The 18,419-nt window shown below is 45.4% G+C and overlaps 1 protein-coding gene across 1 annotated transcript in view; it reads right to left on the reverse strand.

Moving 5' to 3' along the window:
* The window catches only part of B3GAT1 (beta-1,3-glucuronyltransferase 1), a 53,779-nt gene that overhangs the window by 15,710 nt on the left and 19,650 nt on the right, over nucleotides 1-18,419 (reverse strand). Inside the window, exon 3 of the mRNA XM_020792165.3 lies at nucleotides 3,808-4,225. Coding sequence (XP_020647824.3) covers nucleotides 3,808-3,994 — 187 coding nt within the window. The 5' untranslated portion in view covers nucleotides 3,995-4,225. The remainder of the gene's footprint in view (nucleotides 1-3,807; nucleotides 4,226-18,419) is intronic.

Genomic DNA, 18,419 nt, shown 5'->3' on the forward strand with positions numbered 1-18,419 from the left:
ACTTTGAAACGATGGAAATACAAAATGCAAAACAGGATGATACTTACTAGGAGAGCATAGCATAAAGCTGAAAACCCCTTAAGAGAAGTCTCTAAATGTAGCTTTGGAATATTTAAATTAGAACACTGGAAGGCATTATTTAGTGTACCCTCAAAATAACTTTGGAACGACTCATTACTGTTCTTTTTTAATGTAATGTAGTTAATATAGGTACTAGTTCCCCTCTATTTGGCACTGGTTAGGCCTCATCTTGAGATCTGGGTTCAGTTCTGGACACCACACTTTAAGAAGGATGCTGACAAATTGGAACAAGTTCAGAAGAGGGCAACAAGGATGATTAGGTCGCTGGAAAGGCTGAAGGAACTGGGCATGTTTTTAACTTTGAGAAAAGAAGATTGAAAAGAGAAATGAGAGTCCTTTCAAATATATCTGTGGAGATCCTCAGTCATCCAGGTGAAGTTATCTGGAAGCTGCGTCTTGGCAACAGGACTTCTTTCCTATTTGGTTGAAAGGTTTCGCTACTCATCCGAGCAGCTTTTTTAGACTGAAAGAAGGAAATAGGAAAGAAATCCAGTTGCCATGACTCAACGTCCAGATCCACTTTTTCAATGCTTGAAAGGTAGTCATACAGAGAAGGGGCAGGATCTGTTCTCAGTCATTCCTGAGTGCAGGACACGCAACCATGGGTTCAAGTTGCTGGAAGCAAGATTTTGGTAGAATGTCAGGAAAAACTTTCTAACTGTTAGAGCAGTACAACGATGGAACCCACCACCTCAGGAGTTGGTGAGTGCTTCAACACTGGGGGCATTCAAGAGAAGGTTGTTGTGGGTTTTTTTGGCTCTTTGGAACACAGCCCAAGAGCCCAAGAAACCCACAACAACCATCAGATCCCAGCCATGAAAGCCTTCGAGAATACATTCAAGAGAAACTTAGACAACCACCCTGGCAGATATCCTTTGATTTTGGTTCCAGCATGGAGCAGGGGGTTGGATCCGACGGCCTTATAGGCCCCTTCCAACTTCACTATTCTATGATAATCCAGAATTAACTAGATGCAGGTAATTATGGTACATATAACATGCTACTTCCCACCTCTGAATTTGATCCTGTGGTTGTGCCGTGCCGTTCGGCCACCCCTCAAGCCACCACAGGTCAAACCAGTATTGTAATGAAGTGCCTTCTCTTGAGAAAAAACTGCATTTCCCATAAGTACAAAATACTTGGCTCTCCACAGCCTAGAAATGGTGGCATTACCCTCTCTTCCCTCCCACCGGTCTTCTAGAAACTGCTCAGAGGAATCAGACAGACTCCTGAAGCGGTCTTCTGGTCTAACTCATCTTTTGAAGGCATTCACTGACTTAGAGGGATGAGAGAGCGCAAAAGTGGAGAACTGGGGTGGGGGGAGGGAGGTGGGGGAGGGAAAGCGCTGGTCTCCATTTCCCTCAGCAGGGAAGTGCCAGAAAAAGAAGCAGTTGCTCAGAGGAATGGCCAGAACTGAAAGATGCTTTGGATGAGAAGCAATGTAAATTCTTGCTTCTCTTCTCCTCTGCAAACAACGGCAAGAGCTAAATTCCCCCTGGTGAAAATACAAGGGATTTCTTGGTGCGTTTGACAGCACACTCATGCTGGCACGATGTTTCGTATCAAAATGCCCACGGTTGTGCACAATCGTCCATTTTGTGCCATCCTCCAAAAAAAAAAACCTTGCTGCCCATTTTGGTATGAAACGGCACAATTCAACCGTGCCTATTGCTCAAAACTGGGAAGGCTATTATATTGTTTAAGAGCTTGAAGCCCTAGATGGGTTGTTTGTATCCTTCTTAACCCTCAGCCAGTCTTTCTGTACCTGCTGTATCCTTGTGTGCTTTGTTCCCTGAAGGGAAAGGAAGCCAGAGCCATTTTATCTAAATTAAAGAGGCCTTCAGAAGGTGGGTGGGGGCCAGACAACTCAAATGTCTCGCTCTTGAATGTGGGTGAGGAATATTTGGGGACTGGATCATTTCCTGCTGAGGCTTCTTCTCATGTCCATACAGCCTAAATGAAAAGAGGGAATATAGCAAGCATTTTTCATCCCTAACAAAAAGGACAAGAAGTACAAAAATGGAAACACTTGGTTAAACAGTTTGCCTGCCAACCTCTTTCAGAAGCTGGCTGGCAGGAAAACCAGTTGCCAAGCAGAGCCAGAAGGACAGGCCAGGATGTCTGGAGAGAGATCTCAGCTGATTTGTTCCTACTTGGGCTCATTCTGGCCTCCCAGAACCTCCCAAACCTTCATGGTTTGATGCCTACATCTGTTGGCGCTCCCAAGCCAACTCCCAGCGAATCCACAGACACAATAGGGCTTGGTTAGCCTCTGGCTCCCTTCTAGAAACAGCATAGAGACCAACGCTTGGACAACTTACTTCTACCAGTTTGAGCTGTAACCTCTGAGTTACAACTCACCATTGATCAAGCCGGGGAAGATGGCTGCTAGAGTATCTAGAGGCCCAGATACCTTGCTCTGCCTTGCTCCGTTTATTTATTGCACTGGTATTGGAAAAGTGTTGTAACGTATTTGAATTTTATGTATCGATTTTTCTCGCACATGAATGAGGATTCTCCTTTGCACCAAGTTGTATTTTGTATTTTTGCTGCTGTTGAGTTCCGTCAACTCACCTCAGACTCGTGGCAATGAATGATCTCTAAAAAGTCTTGTCTTCAACTGCCCTGCACGGGTCTTGTAAACAGGAGCCTGTGGTTTCCTTTAGGCAATCAGTCCATCTCATATTTGGTCTTCCTCTTTTCCTGCTGCCTTCTACCTTTCCAAGCATTATTGTCTTATCCAGCGCTGAATTTTAGTTCGGTGTATTATTATTGTGTGCAATTGAAGTGCTGATGTATTATATTTTCAACATGAATTCCCCTTTGAAATAGACAGGATTTTATATTTTGCTTCCTTTCTGCACTTGGGATTCAAAAATAGGCTTTCATACCTGATGGTTTTCTGTTAAAATGCTTGGCTGGATGTTTTCCGGAAGATGGCTCTTAGCATGAAACACATTGTGTAGCTATTCCATCTATCCCTCGTTGACATATCGTAGTTGTGTATGCATGGTAAGAAGAAAAATGGAAAGAAGAGAGCAGGAAACATAAAAGGTAGACAGAGATGTCATTCTCTGGATCCTCTATCAAAATCCTGTTTGAAGCGGAGCAGTTACGAGATGAACAAACACTCATCTGAATGCCTCTTAAGAGTGAAATTCGGCACTAAAAGAAAGACATCTAACCTGCTTTCCTGTTTTTCCTCCAGGCAGGCAATTCATACAAAGCATCAGAGTAGCAAATGAAGCCTGTGTTTACCTGCTAAGAATCAACCATGAAACAAAAGCAAACGTGGCCAATTCATGAGAGGACAATCAGACAGCCTTTTGCTGCTTCAGCAAACTCTGCTTCTAATGATGTGCTCACTAGACAATCTAGTTTAGGTCCAAATAAAAGAAAAACACAGTCAAACTCAGCTCCTTGTTTGCTACAGAACCATGGAGGTCACCAGAGGTGGGATCCCTTGTTTCCTCTTTGTTTGGAGAACAAGCACTAGCACCTCTCAAACGGCATGACAAGCGGCTGAGGGATACTGAGCATTGTAATCCAACCCCACCCACTGATTTTTAAACACTCTTGCAAAGCTCAATGTGTGATGGTGGGCCTGCTAGTTGAGTTGGTGGAATGAGCAAGATGGCTGGGAGGGAGATGAGGATGAGCCATGGCGGTGAGTGCAAAGAGGTGGGCGTGAGGGGGGGGGACACGGGCCGGTGGCGGTCTCCTCACCCTTGTGCACTGCAAGCAGCGGCGCAATGGTGCTCTGGTGCCAGACGGTGATTAGCAGCGTCCAGGGCAGCACTATCAGCACGATAGCCAGGATGTCGCGTCGCTTCGGCATCTCCAAGGCTGACGGGACCCAGGGTTCCTCATTACCTGACAGCGAAAACCCCAGAGACAGAACAGCAGAGCACATGGAGGAGAGGAAGAAATGGGCCAGAAAGGAGAAAGAGAGAGAGAGAGAGAGAGAGAAAAGACAGTGGCTAAGGCCAGGCGGCTCGTCGGTCTTACCGGCCCTCACAACCCACCCATTGCACAAGCAGGTTTGCAGAGGCAGCTGCCGGTGAGGAGCGAAGGCGGCGTCTCCGGAGGGACGGCGAGGAGCTGCTGGGGGGTGAGGTTTTCAGGGTCCCTTTCATAAAGACACCTGCAAGCAAAAGGCAGAGAGTGAGAAAAAAGAGAGAGAGAGAGAGATGGGGGAGCAGAAAGAAGCAGGGGTGGGGAATCAAGTTGCGGGGCTTGCGGTCAGCTTAAGTCCCACTGGCCTCTCGACCCGGACTTGACTCAGACTTCCCCCCCCCATGACTCAGATCAGACTCCTAATTTGAAACCCACCCACCCTTCCCTTTTTTCGGGAGGGGGGAAGCTTGCTTTTAATAGGGGCTCAGACCCAAAGGGAGAGATGGGTTCCGAGTTTGGCTCGGTAATCATTGGCTCCCCCGTTTGAAACAGTGACCGGAGATTGATCGAATCCCCAGCTCTAGCTGAGATACAAGGGAAGAACTCTGAACATGCACGGGGGGGCTGGCTTTTGCCACTGTAGGACAACGGGCCGGGTCTCCTTGATCCACAATGGCAGGTTGGACCCACGCAGTCTTTTATAACTCCCTGGTGTTAAAAACACAAGGAGGGCTGCATGGGAGGGCGGCCAAAGGCCACCACAGTCCAGCATTCTGTTCCCAACCGAACGGATGCCTGCAGGGAATCAGCAGGTGGCACATGGGTGCAGCAGCACTCACCCACCCATGTTCCCCACAGAAAGTGAGACTCAGGGAAGCCTCCCATAGACGATCTATACTCCTAGCATTCACCGATCATGTTCCTCGGCTTCTAATAATCTTTTAAAGCCATCACAATCAGCAGGCCTGGCAAACGTGCAGTACGAACAATGCCCCATGGCGACCAAACAGGGCAAACAAAGAGGACACCTGTTTGCCCCAGGTGTGCACAAATGCTCTTAGATGCAAATTTAGAAACAATGAGCATCCTTCTAACAGTAATTGCCTCTCCCTAATGATGGGAACCAGGGGGAAATTTGCTTCAGCTCCATCTGCCAGCCAGGTACCAAATACCGATGAGACCCCTAGCGCCTTACCTACAAACCAGACTTCCATGGGATGACCTTTTAGATACAAGACTGCCTTTGACCAAAGAAGACACCTGGCTACCTTAGAGTAATGCATCAAGTATTTATAAATATTTGGCTCTTCCTTCCTTCCTTCCTTCCTTCCTTCCTTCCTTCCTTCCTTCCTTCCTTCCTTCCTTCCTTCCTTCCTTCCTTCCTTCCTTGTTAAAAAGAAACATTTTTCATTTTTGCACTGGGGGGGAATGCAAGAAAGTGTGGATCTGCCTTTAGAAAGCTGATACAGCCCTGATGTGAGCCACAACACCTGTGGCTGCTGCGGGATGATGGGGAGTGTCATCCACCACCACCCAGAGGGCTCCCGGATGGGTCCTGCCACTTCTTTTGAAGTGATCTGCCCCTGCCTTCTTCTGCTCCTTCTCCCCAAAATGCTCACGGCCGGAGGATATTATTAAGCTGCTGCTGCTGAAGCTTAGCTCCGATGCTCTAACAGGGACACACGTAAGATTTAAGCAGGGCTGTATTTTATCCTGGGGTTATCTTGGCAGGCAGCGCGCAGCATTTAGATGGTGACACAGGGGGTTGACAGTTTGTGAAGATGGGAAAGCAGTTAAATTCAGTCACTCTGGGATAAGGGAGGCAGGACTGATGCGCTTGCTGGCTCGCCAGCTGATCAAAAATACCCTACGATTGCGATGGCATGGTCTTTAAAGTTCGTACTAAAACCTGGAATTGATTCACCATCCCCACTGAGAGTGGAGCCATTAAGCTCCCCTGGGTTTATTGCACCAGGAAATCCATTCAGTGATCATGCAGGAGGAAAAAGCAACAATCCTAAACTTGGTTACAGAAGCCCCTACAGCTGGCTTTCTTGCATAGAGGTACGGCGGTTGTCGGTAGGAAACAGACACATTTATAGCTGCCTCCCCATAGGAAAGGGGAGCACCAACTTAGTCAGATCCAGCATCTGAGAACTCTAGTCGAACTTTTGTATACTTACTGTTTTTAGCTTTTAAATATGGTTTTTGGATGACGTAAGCCACCTTGTCTCCTTTTGACGGAGAAAACTGGGATCAAAATATTTTAAATAAAGAAGTAAGTTAATAAAATGTTTACGATAGGAGTGGCTGAATGCAACACCCTCTCAATGTTGTTAGAGGTTCTTCACCAGCATCCTTTTCTGGCTAGGGCTGATGGAAATTGGAGTCCGACAACATTAAGAAGACCATATTTTGCCCATCCTTCTCTACAGCATCTTGCAGGAAAGGCTTAAAAGGAGGAAGAGAGACAGGTTGCTTTTTCTGCCCGTCCTCACTTGGTTATCAATTCCTCCTTGTAATTGGGCCCAGAAAGCTTAACTGTTTCCTGGTCAATGGTTTGATGTCGACTTTCCAGAAAGGGGAAGTCCACAGGCAGGCCAGCGGGATGCTTGCCTGTGTTATTCCCCAGCACCACCACTGTAGAGATCCAGATCAGGGAGAACGGGAGAAAGGCAGACAGGGGCCACCTCTGCCCCGGCGCTGGGAAACATTTTGGCAGGAAAGGGTGGTGATGGTTTGAATTAATGCAAAGCCACCATGCAACAGCAAGGAAGGGTTTATCTTACATTGACAAGAGACTGGTAGTGGCTTACGTGTGAGCACCCTGTAAGGAAGGGCAGTGGAAGCCAGGAGATATACAATTGGCGCGAAAGCACAGATATAAACAGGATTTGCAGACGGCGTGAAAGTATTACTGGGAAAGAGAAGGGATATAAAACCTCTTGTGCTTGAAGTCAGGGAAAACCCCATGGGAATTCTCTTTTCATGTATCAGATGACAAGATATTTTCTGTCACAGTCGATGGTCTGTACGCAAATAAGGACAATGGAGCAGTTCCACAACAGCTGCTGCCTTGTTGTGCGGACCCTTAAAAATTAAAAGCATAGCATGGGTTGCTTGCGACTTTTTTCTCAATCAGTCTGTCCGTCTGCACTTGCTATGCACACCTAGCTTCACAAAGCTTCACAAAGGGAGGAGACACTCCTTTTAGGCAAAGGCGTTGTGTGAGCCAAGGTCAGAAACCTTGACGAAAATTAAAATGCTCATTTGTCTTGCTTTAGCATTGGAGATGAGGAATCACACGAGGCCTAAAAATTCCACATCAATGTTACTCGGGAGGAGACAACCTAAACGGAGGCACTTAGTGCGTATTCGTCACATCCCTAAAAAGGAAATGGGATGTAGAAGGACTTTTTTTGGACAAAACCTCCCAGAATACTGCGGTCAGCCTGACCAGTAGCTCAAAAAGATCTTTTCAAATCTGAGCCTCCCCATCTAGTTTGCAGTTGAGAGCTTAGTGCTGCTCGGTGGGTTGGAACACCTGACGGTGGAGCCAGGAGTCAGGAGCTTGAATCCCCATTGTGCTTCCAGAGAGCAGTCAAGATCACCTGGCGCATAAGTCGGTTATATACCTTGCCCCATGTGAGGCCTTGGGCAAGCAGCATGTTCCCAGAGCAACACTAGAATGGTAAACCAATTCTGAGTCCTTCATATATAGGAAATCCTGGGAAGGATTGTGTAAGTCAGAAACAAGTTGGCAACACATAATTGTTGTTGTTCTCCAGCCCTTCTGCCCTGGAGGAGGCAAAAGGTGGTCGGACAATAGCTCCCTCAACAAGGCTCCAGAGCTGAGAATTGTCGCTTGATTCTGTGACTCTGGTGTGCGCACATGTGTGTTGTCATTGTTATATGCCATCAAATCAGAGCTGACTTAGGTCAACACTAATAGGCTTTTCATCAAACCAGATTCAGACAGAGAAGGAGTGAAAGTGGGTGGAAGAGGTGGAAGAAGCACTGGTCATTTAAGATATGCAGATGACTCCTTCTGACTGGCAGAAAGCGGCAAGGACATGACATGACTTGTAGTGGAAGTGAAAGAAGAGGCTGCCAAAGCAGGACTGCAGTTGAAAACGAAGAAGGCAAAAATCATGACTACAGCAGAACTTGATGTTGGCAAACATGAGAAAGGTTGGGTCTAGCTCGGTTCAGTCATCAGTCCAAAGGAGACCGCAGCCAAGAAATCAGAAGACTGAGACTCAGAAGAACCACAAGGAGTTAGAAAATATCAAGTGTCAGGAGGTGTCAATGGAGACCAAGACAAAGATCGTCCACACTTTTGTATTTCTGATCTCCATGTATGGGTGTGAAGGCTGGACAGTAAAGAAAGCTGACAGGGAAAAAAAATAATGATTTGTTTGAAATGGGGGTAAGGAACCCCAGAACTTTGCCCAAGACGAGGTGGGGTTGCGTTTGAGTTCACACTTTGCAAAAGCAGATACTGATGGAGAAGACAGACATGGGGAAACTGCCAAAAAACCAAAGGTAGCAATAAAGCCTCCTGCCCATTAATTACTCTGTAAGCCATTACTGCCTAAAAAACCCATAACTTTAATGGAGACTATTATAAAGTATAGCAGCAAAATTGTGAAACTAATTACTGTGCAGTTATTAGAGAGAACAGAGCGGGCATGCCCGCCTTGGAAGGGGAACTGAACCAAAGTACACAGCCGTAACTTTTCTGCTTGACTTCATTTTTTTTTTTTTTTTTTTTTTTTTTTTTTTACTTTCAACAGCTGGGGAAAGAACAAAGCTTTGGGAAATATTAACTTGTGTAGCCAGGCTTGCTGGGGTTTCCTGGAGGCTGTGGTTTCTTCTTTGTTTTAAGGGGGGGAAAAGTCATGTTTGCACGTTCTGGGAGGGAGGCTCTGGACCTCTCCCTGTTACTTCTGTATGGGGCCTCTCTGAGATGTCAATACTGGGTATGAGCACAAAATGAACCACGAACCAAGGAAAGGAAAGAAAGAGAGAGGGAGAGGGGGAGATAGAGAGAGAGAAAGAAAGAGAAAGAAAGAAAGAAAGAAAGAAGGGATAGATAGATAGATAGATAGATAGATAGATAGATAGATAGATAGATAGATAGATAGATAGATAGATAGATAGATAGATAGATAGATAGATAGATAGATAGATAGATACATACATACATACATACATACATACATACATACATACATACAGTGGTGCCCCGCATAGCGAGGTTAATCCGTTCCAGATTAACCTTCGCTATGGGGAAACATCGCTATACGGAACGGGGAAACCCATTGGAACGCATTAAACTTTGTTTAATGCATTCCAAATGGGCACAAAACTCACCGTTCTGCGATGTTTCCCCATAGCGGCAGCCATTTTCGCGCCCTCAGTAAGCGAGGATGGACAGGAGGAGGAGGATGGATGGACAGACGAATGAACGAACGGCCCGTTTTGCGGAAGCAAAATGAAATGCCAAACTTTTTTCCCTTTGGTGTTTCATTTGACTTGGCCAAAGGGGATTCCGGTCCCCTTTCCACTGCACCGGCCTCTTCCACCGGCTTGCTCCTGCTCCCACGGCTGCAGGTGCCATCCTGAGAGGCAACAGACCTGGCTTCCCTGCCAGGCGCCTGCTGCTTGTCTCTCTGCTTGTGCCAGCGATGGCGGAGGTGGCCGGAACAGGCAGCCTCCCGCTGCCCCCAAGCCAGACAGGAGCTGGAAAAACAAACCACAAACTGGTTCATTTTTTTTCTGGGGTTTCACAGTTTTTCATGGCTTGTGGTTAGTAATGAACCACAAACCATCATGAACCCTCTATGTTGCGGTTCGTGCCCATCTCTAGTCAGGACCTGCCCTTCATTGAGGGGAAAATAGAGTCCTCCGGTTCTGAAACAATGCAAGGGTAGCACCTTCTCTTTTTCTGGTAGCAGCCAGCAGTGCAGACGTGGTTTCTCTCTCTCTACAAAAGAATGGCAGATTCCTAGGTCAATAAAATTGACTGTGTTAGGCTACAACTGGAGGGTCATCTCCCCAAGAATGACCTCACTGAACAGTTTTTTAAAAAATAGTAAACATATCCCTGAGGTGCTAATTTTCTAACTTCTTAATTGGGTATCATTCAGAATCATTATCTCCCCTCCACCAGTGCTCGAAATGGCACTGGTGGGTTTTCATTCCAGAGCTATCTTGTTCTGAGCAGGATCCCATGAAGATGCAATATCTGTGCAAGAGAGGTACTTGTCCATCACACGTATCATAATCGGAAATGTCTTAGTGTTTTCCTTGTGTTTTTTGGTCCCTTTTATCTCTCTGATCCTTTCTCCATGAAATGCGTCGTATGCCAGCCTGTCAGGGGGAGATAATAATGCCACGCGAGAGAAGCAGAAGAAGAGATCCAGACAAATGGCAAAGCTATTTCTAGGGAAGGAAGCCTATGCATGTAGCTGTGAATCTTTTGCAGGTATTCGTTTTAAGTGTTGCAAACTCTGATCAAGTTCATCCGCGGGCTGTGGAAGAAGACAACACGCCAACGTTTCTCTTGGCCATTAAGTGCCAATGCTTTTTCCCTCGTCTTCAAGAGACATGATGGAATGTGAGGAAGAGCCACTGTTATTGCCTTCTTGCATGATCAACGTTTTAGCGCTGGATAAATTGTACACTCAGCTCCATCAGCCTTTTGGTGCTAATGTGTCGATGTTTTGCACAAATTGTAGAAAACTTGGTTAAGAAAAAATCTGGCAGAGCGTCTTTCCCCAAGATCATTGATCTGCTCCACCAGATCCTCCCAGGCAAGGCTTCTCCAGGTGACCATGTGGAAGGAGGCCAGGAAAACATCAACTAGAAGCTGGGCCTGTACCTCAAACAGCCCCTGCCCCCTCTCCTTGTCTACCTTAAGAGATGGTTGATGACGATGCTCTTCAAAGAGGCTTTTGACGGCAACTCCGTAAGAATTCTGTTTCCTCCTGCCCTGCCGTTATCTTCTGAAAATGTTGTGCCATCTTGGTTTTAAACTTGACAGGATCTGATTTTTATCTTTATGATTTTTGCTGCTTTATGAATAATTTGATACTGGAGACCAACCACACAGAATGGTGCATTGCACTAACGGGGCAGTATATAAATTAATGAAACAAAACAAACCAAATCAAAACAAAACAACACCCCTTGGGTGTGATGGAGATAAGACCTCATCAGGGCGATCTCACCACAGTGAGACAGTCTGCCCCAATCAAGAGAAAATGCCCCATTCATCATGAACTAATTTGCAAAAGGTACATGTGGATTTCAGGACTAACTGCAGAATGGTTGGTTCACACCTGAAGACTCACTTATTTTTTGGGGGGGGGCAAGTATTTTGGGGGGGTGAGATCCAATAATCTGTAACCAGTAACTTGGAGAGCAGGTTGCATTGACATCACAGGGACCGATATCAGAGTTAGCAAGCCAATGCTTACTCTGCTGGTTGATCTCATCTCAGAGCTATCTATCATTTATTTTCCAGTCTCCAAATACACCAGATATCCTTGGGAAGCTCTCTCTCTCTCTCTCTCTCTCTCTCTCTCTCCATCTGGCTAATCTACTTCACAGGTTAACTCTGAAGATAAAAGCACAGGAAGAAGTTTAGAATTTATTAGCCACCTTAAGAAGAAGCATTCTTGAAAAGGTATGGGAGAAAAAAAATGCAATTAAAGAGGGGATGAGCAGAGAGATAGCAAGGAAGAATCGGTGTGAAATATACAGCAAGCAACAGGGCAGACTGAACAAGGTGGGCTTCGTAGCAGCAGGATGATGGACTGCCAAATCAGTGATATCCCATTTGCCATGATTTCAGGACGAAAACCAGAGAGCATTCGGTGGGCCCTTTGTAGTATCAAAGGGATGACTTGTAGTTATAACCCAATGAGGAGAGGACCCAATGATTCTACTAAATGGAGCAGGTAAGGTTTAAGAGAGAAGTATATAAACGTGTTCATGGTGGACCTGGCACCAGTTGGGAGTGTAAAGGAGACAGGGGCTCCAGACTTGAAAGCCACCTCACACAGAAAAAAAAATTAAGCTTTCTCTTCGCCCAGCACATCTTGCCAAGAGACTCGTCTTTCTGCTCAGAAGCCCAAGGAAACAGCATTGTTCTCTTGAAACTTCAGACATGGCAGTCCTAATTGATGAATGGGCCCAGGTGGTGTGGAGCAGAGAGGCCAAATCTGCTGTTTCTCTTACTTCACAGATCTAGTTAAGAGTAAGCAGCCAGTGGCCAAGTGGCACCTTGGCATGCTAAATTAAGGGCGATTAAAATGTCACAGGGACCAGGCTGGCTCTCTTCCCTTGGAAAAGCAAGGAGAGAATGTAAGTGGCTCAATAGAGGATTTAGCAGCCTCATTTTCTCTCCCCTAGGTCTGACTTCTCTAGTTTTATCCCCCAGATGGCTTCATGTTCAGTTTGTGGCTATTTTCGTGGACACTTCATCCCCCATCTTCCACTCTGGTTTTCTGTCTTGCCTCCAAGTCTGCAGCAGAGGGCAAGCCATGCCTTTCTCTGGAAGCACTTCCTTCTTTGCAATGGTGAGGCTCTGGATTTCATGGCCTCTTGCACCCTAATCCCTTTTAGACCTGGCCTGGAGCAGGGGTGGTCCCCTCCAGACAGTGGTGGCTGACCATGCCAGTTTTGCAGGTACTGAGAGTCCATTCCATCTTTCAGTTGGAATCTATGCAAGGTGTTGAACTTATTCGGAGGCTCAACGGCTTTGATAGCTTCCATAGAGTACAGACTAAAAACTGGGATGGATTCGCTGCACCCCAGAAACTGGAGTCAACTGCTGCTTCGCCCTGCAGATACTTTTGTTCTGTGCCATCGTGACATTTCTGACTCTAATAAGCTTTTTGAGATATATGAGATGTTCAAACAGTGGTTTACCATTGATATCCCATGATTTCTCATGGTTAAGCAGGGATTTGAGCCTAGCTCTCTTGGGCACACTGTTCCGGTGGTTTGCAACCTTGGTTACTCAGATGTTCTTGGACTACAACTGCCATAAATCCTGGGCAGCACAGTTAGTGGTGAAATCTTCTGGGGGGGGTTAGTCCAAAAACATCTGGGGACCCAAGATTGGGAACAACTGCTCTATTCACTAGACCTCCGTGTCTCTCCTGCAGATGTTTCTGGATTGCAAAGCCCATCATCCCTACGCAGCAAAACAGTGATGGAGTTCTTCTATCTCTGCAACAAGCAGCACAGAAAAATACATTTTTAAAGTAAGAAATAAAACCAAATGGGCATCAGTAATGAGACCCATAGCTGGCTTCTGACATTTAAAAATGAGGAGGAAAGGGTACTGCCATGGGAAGCCCCTTCCTTCTCTGCCTTCAAGTTCCCAGCAATCATGGATATAGGAGGTTTCTCCCACCTCAAGGCTTCCTTCAAGCTCCTTTTTATCAGAGGCAGTTTTCGCCAGCTGTCGTCATTTATTTTTAAATACACAGACACGAAAGAAAGGCGAAAAATCTCTAGTAACCTTCTGTTGGTCTATTTTAAACATTTATTAATAACTCCATGAAAAATGTAAGGTGCGCGAGTGTGAAAGCAAGCAGTAATTCTGTCTGAAACCCAAGATCGGCTGGCTTTTTTTTTTTTGCACACCGAGCTTGGCCAACAAAACCACAGGAAGTGAAAAAGCTGGAGCAAGGGGAGAACGGGTGGTTTCCGGGCCTGTAGGCCATCAAAGGACATTTCCTAAATTCTGGATCAACCCCCCCCCCCCAAACTGACTCTGGCCTCTGGTTTAGATTTCTGTAGTCTTCTGGGGGTTTAGGACATAAAATCAAGCCTAAGTGCTCACTGGAAGGACAGATCCTGAAGCTGAGGGTCCAATACTTTGGCCATCTCATGAGAAGAGAAGACTCCCTGGAAAAGACCCTGATGTTAGGAAAGTGTGAAGGCAAGAGGAGAAGGGGACGACAGAGGGCGAAATGGTTGGACAGTGTCTGCAAAGCTACCAACATGAATTTGACCCAACTCCAGGAGGCAGAGGAAGACAGGAGGGCCTGTTGTGCTCTGGTCCATGGGGTCACGAAGAGTCGGACATGACTTAACGACTGAACAACAACAACAGGACATAAAATCTTAGAATCATACAATAACTGAGTTGGAAGGGGCTTCTAAAGCCATCGGGTTTTACACCCTGCTCAGTGCAGGAATCCAAACCAGGGCAGATCTGACAGAGGGTTGTCTGATTTTCTCTTGAATGTCTCCAGCGTTGGAGTGCTTGCTACCTCCGAAGGTCATTGGTTCCATCGTCATACTGCTCTAACAGTTAGGTTGTTCTTCCTGATAATCAGCCAAAATCTAGTTTCCTGTAGCTTGAGTTCATTATTATGTGACCTGAACTCTTCGAAGATCGAGAACAGATTCTGTCCCTCCTCTGTATGACAGCATTTCAAGTATTTGAAAAGTGCTATCCTCTCTCCCCTCTGTGACAAAACTAATTACAAATAACTTTGAATGTATAACTAGTTATTTCCAAGCTTTTTTAAAACACTGCAGTACTTTTTTGCAGACTTACCTGGAGTAAGAACCATTGAACACAATGGGAAGTTACATCTGAGAAATCAAGCATTGCTTATCTGTTTGAAAGAACTAACCAACTGAGTTAAACATTCAATTCTGGAGTAGAGGTGTCTTTAAAAAAAATCACCAGCCAAACAAAAGCTTTTGAATATTAACACTTGAAAAATCAATTTCCAACCCATTTTGCTTAAGAGTTTAGGGAGTGTTAAACAACTTGCTTCTCGCTGGAAATTTGCTGAATCTTTATTCACAGCATTCACAGGACGACTTTGGAAGTCGCAGTTATTAATATCAACAGTCAGGTATTTGGTAGCACGGAGAAGCTACGGTAGTTAATTGTGTGCTGGCATAATGAGTGATGAAGAATAAATTGCCCATTCATAAAGCAAACACATTGCAGTTGGGAACTTGGTGAGCATGATAATAAAGCAGCAGCAAAATTTGCATCTTTAAATTCACAAACACTGTCAGATTGAAAGAATACTGGATACTTGATGGCTGCAGGGCTTTGTGAGAAATGATTAGGATTAAGATCTATGGTGGGGGTCGATGTTATTATTATTTTTTTTACTATCAAAGGGCCTCTGCCTATAAAATCTGGATGTTTGGCGGAAATGCAGCAGGTGAAGTGTCTTACGATAGCTCAGTGGCTTAGGTCTCTGGCTGCGGAGCTGAGGTTGAGAGTTTGATTCCCTAAGCCTTCTAGAAAAGGGCTGGACTTGATGATCTACAGGGTCCCTTCCAGTTCTGTAGTTCTAAGATGACAATGATGATGGGTAGCTATTAAAGACACAAGAACGCTCCTGGAAGAAAATGTGGCAAGCCCAACTTAGGGCTGAGTCACACTGCCACTGTGGTCCAGTGTTTTGGGAATGTGTTTGCCCTAAGTACATCATTGTTTAACGTGGCTTTAGAAAGGTGTATGGCCTGCGCAAAATTTGTTGGTGGGGATGATCCCACTTATCTGTTCCCCATATATCTAGAAGTCAACAAAGGGGAGGAGGCTGCCCTAGAAGCAGGATTGTACAGTGGTTAAAATGTTTTATTAAGACCCTTGAAACCAATGTGGAAATTCTTATTCAGCTCTGAAGCTCAGTGGGTGACCTTGGACCCGTCATTCTCCCTTAGCTTGCTCCTACCTCACAGGTGAGGATAAGGGAGCAAGGAGATATGTCTAAAGTGCATTTGACATTGGCAGATTATTCAAATGTCATCTACATGTGTGCCGTGTGGCTGTAGCTGTCATCCATACAAATCAAGTAGCTTGATGACGCAAACTGGAAGAAGTCAAAGGTCACCAATTGCTCTTTTGGTATTTTCAGTCTGTCTCTAAAAGAAAAACGTGGGGTTTTTTAAAGACTTTCTAACTGGAAAGCTGATGTTTCACCTAGTTCCTCCCAGGAATATACTCTTTGATGGTCTCCATGGTGCTCAGCTAATATGGTGTTATTTGGCCCACATCTTGCAACATCCTTTTGTTCATGGAAATTAGACTATTCTCCCAAGGGGTAAGGACTGATGGAGAGAAGAACACAGGTCTATAGCAAGGAAAACCTGTCTCCCTGGATCTGCTTGGGTTGCTGGTCCATGATGGCTCTTGAGATGGGAAATCCAGTCCTGGAACCTGAACAATTCTTTGTCCTTGGTCTGTGTGGATAAAACAGTCCCTCTCTCACCAGACAGTCATTTCTCTGTGTGGAGAGCAGCAACAGAAAACTAAATATGGGTCCATTCCTCTCGTCTTGTGCAGTCTGCTTGCCCTTTTAACAAACAGTTGAGGGGGACAAGATGGCACCAGTGGCTGAGAAGTACATTATACTGATGAGAGCAAAGGGAGAATGAGATAAACAATTAAGCTAATTTTGGAGAATAATACTGACACACCGTGCAAGGATAATTTGGATCTGTGTTGCTGATGCCTCATACCTGCTTATCCCAATGCATCTCCCAATCATTCAATGCCAGGTTTAAGGAAAACAAAAAAAATACCCTCAGTAAGGGAGGATGTGGTTTTGTCACTGCCAGGAAAATGCAGGCACAGAATCAGGCTGGGCTGTTCTTCGTTTGGATTCAGGAAATAAATGCCGAGGTATTGTTGAACTCCTACAGTAAGAGGTGCTATTAAGTGTCACAAGGAACCAAAGCTGAATGTGCCAGACACAAAGACCGTCCAGTGGCACAGCTGACAGACAGACAGCCCTGGAGCGAGCGCGCTCCTGCAGGTTGGCATGGAACACATGCCAGTGAGATGAGCACTCAAGAGTAAGATGTAAATGAATGCGGAAGGTTGGTGATTTTTCTTCTTTCTTTCTCCCCCCCCCACCCTCTTGTATCAGCTGGTGTAAGAATACTGTAATCATGTGGTGATTATGGCATGTCTCAAATCAGCCCGCCAAATTATATTGCTATTATTACACTCATCACTACTCTGATGGCATAGGAGGGAGACGGGTCATTATATCAGCACGGAGCAGCTGGAGGGGGGTGGCAGAGTCTCCAGTCACTTTCTAAAAAACATGGTGCCTTTTAATAATATGGACATCAGTTTTCATGGCCTTTCACCACTGGAGCTGATGGGAGCTGTAGTTTGAAGCATTTGGCACCGGCTTGGGGAAAACTTAGGGATGCAAAGAATTCCTTATAAATCCCTAGCTCTTGGTGGTTCACACTGTCTCATCACACTGAGAAACCCTGTTGGGGAATTTTGAATCCATTCCAGACTTCTCCCCTCCAGGGGGAGGGCAAATAAGGAACACTTCCTTAAAAGAAAGAAAGAAAAAAGAGGCTTCTGCAATTTGTGCAATATGCCTTTGCATATGTTCCATATGAGGGCCAGAGTACACAAACACACATACAGCCCAGAAAGACTGAATCCTTGTAGAAAAACATGCAAGCAACCCATCGTGTGCTTCTGTGTATTAAAAATTCATAAAACAAAGCAGCAGCGGTCATAGTTTTGGACATATGGGCAGTTTTGTGTAGTTTGAGTTATTCACGCAAAAACTCTTGTTCAAGCCAGCTGAGAATATCTTGCCCTTTTATATAAGAGTCACAGGTTGCAAGTTGGATCCCCCGCCCCCACTGTGCCTCCTGGGCAGGGGCTTGACTCGACGATCCATCAGGAATTGTCTAAGGAAATATAAGCCATCACCTTCCTTTTCTATAGGAAATACACTTTTTTTCTGGCTGAAAATGAGGACAGAAACACCCGGCGTGCCTTTCTTTGATGACTGTTTCCATAGTCTGTCATTGTAGAAGCAAATGAACTGTTTAAAGAAAGGTAAGATATATGACTGCACAAACACACACACCCCTACTAATTCAGAAACTACCGGTTGCATTAAAAACACCTATAGGCAGCTGCAAATTCGCTCTTCATCTCAGCACCATCTTGCGAACGGAACACATAATGGCATTCTTTGTTCTAAGCAAAGGATGTTGTCTCAGAGTAAGTACACGGGCAAAACAACCCCTTGGCCTCTCTTTTGATGGTGCAAACAGGTCCATTTTGAAATGGAAGCCCATTTACAAATGACTCGCTTTTGTCTTCTGCTAAAAACAGGTTTTAACAATTGCCACTCAGGACGCAGAATTTTGAGGCCAATATAGAAATGTCTGCTCGGGGAGGAGTGTCTGAGGAGTTGATGGCAACTGATATGAATTTTGATAGAGGAGCCTCCTGTTGACCGTATTCATGGGGGATGATGTGAGTTGTAGCCCAACATACCCAGAAGGCATCAAGATGCGGACCTTGTCCAAATGGTCAAGGAGCTATCCATGGTGCTACAGCTAGAATAGAGTTCAGTTTGTTAAATAACTCCTGCAAATTCAGATTTAAAACCTGGATTTCT

Source organism: Pogona vitticeps, chromosome 8, assembly GCF_051106095.1.
Source record: "Pogona vitticeps strain Pit_001003342236 chromosome 8, PviZW2.1, whole genome shotgun sequence".
Lineage (NCBI taxonomy): Eukaryota > Metazoa > Chordata > Lepidosauria > Squamata > Agamidae > Pogona > Pogona vitticeps.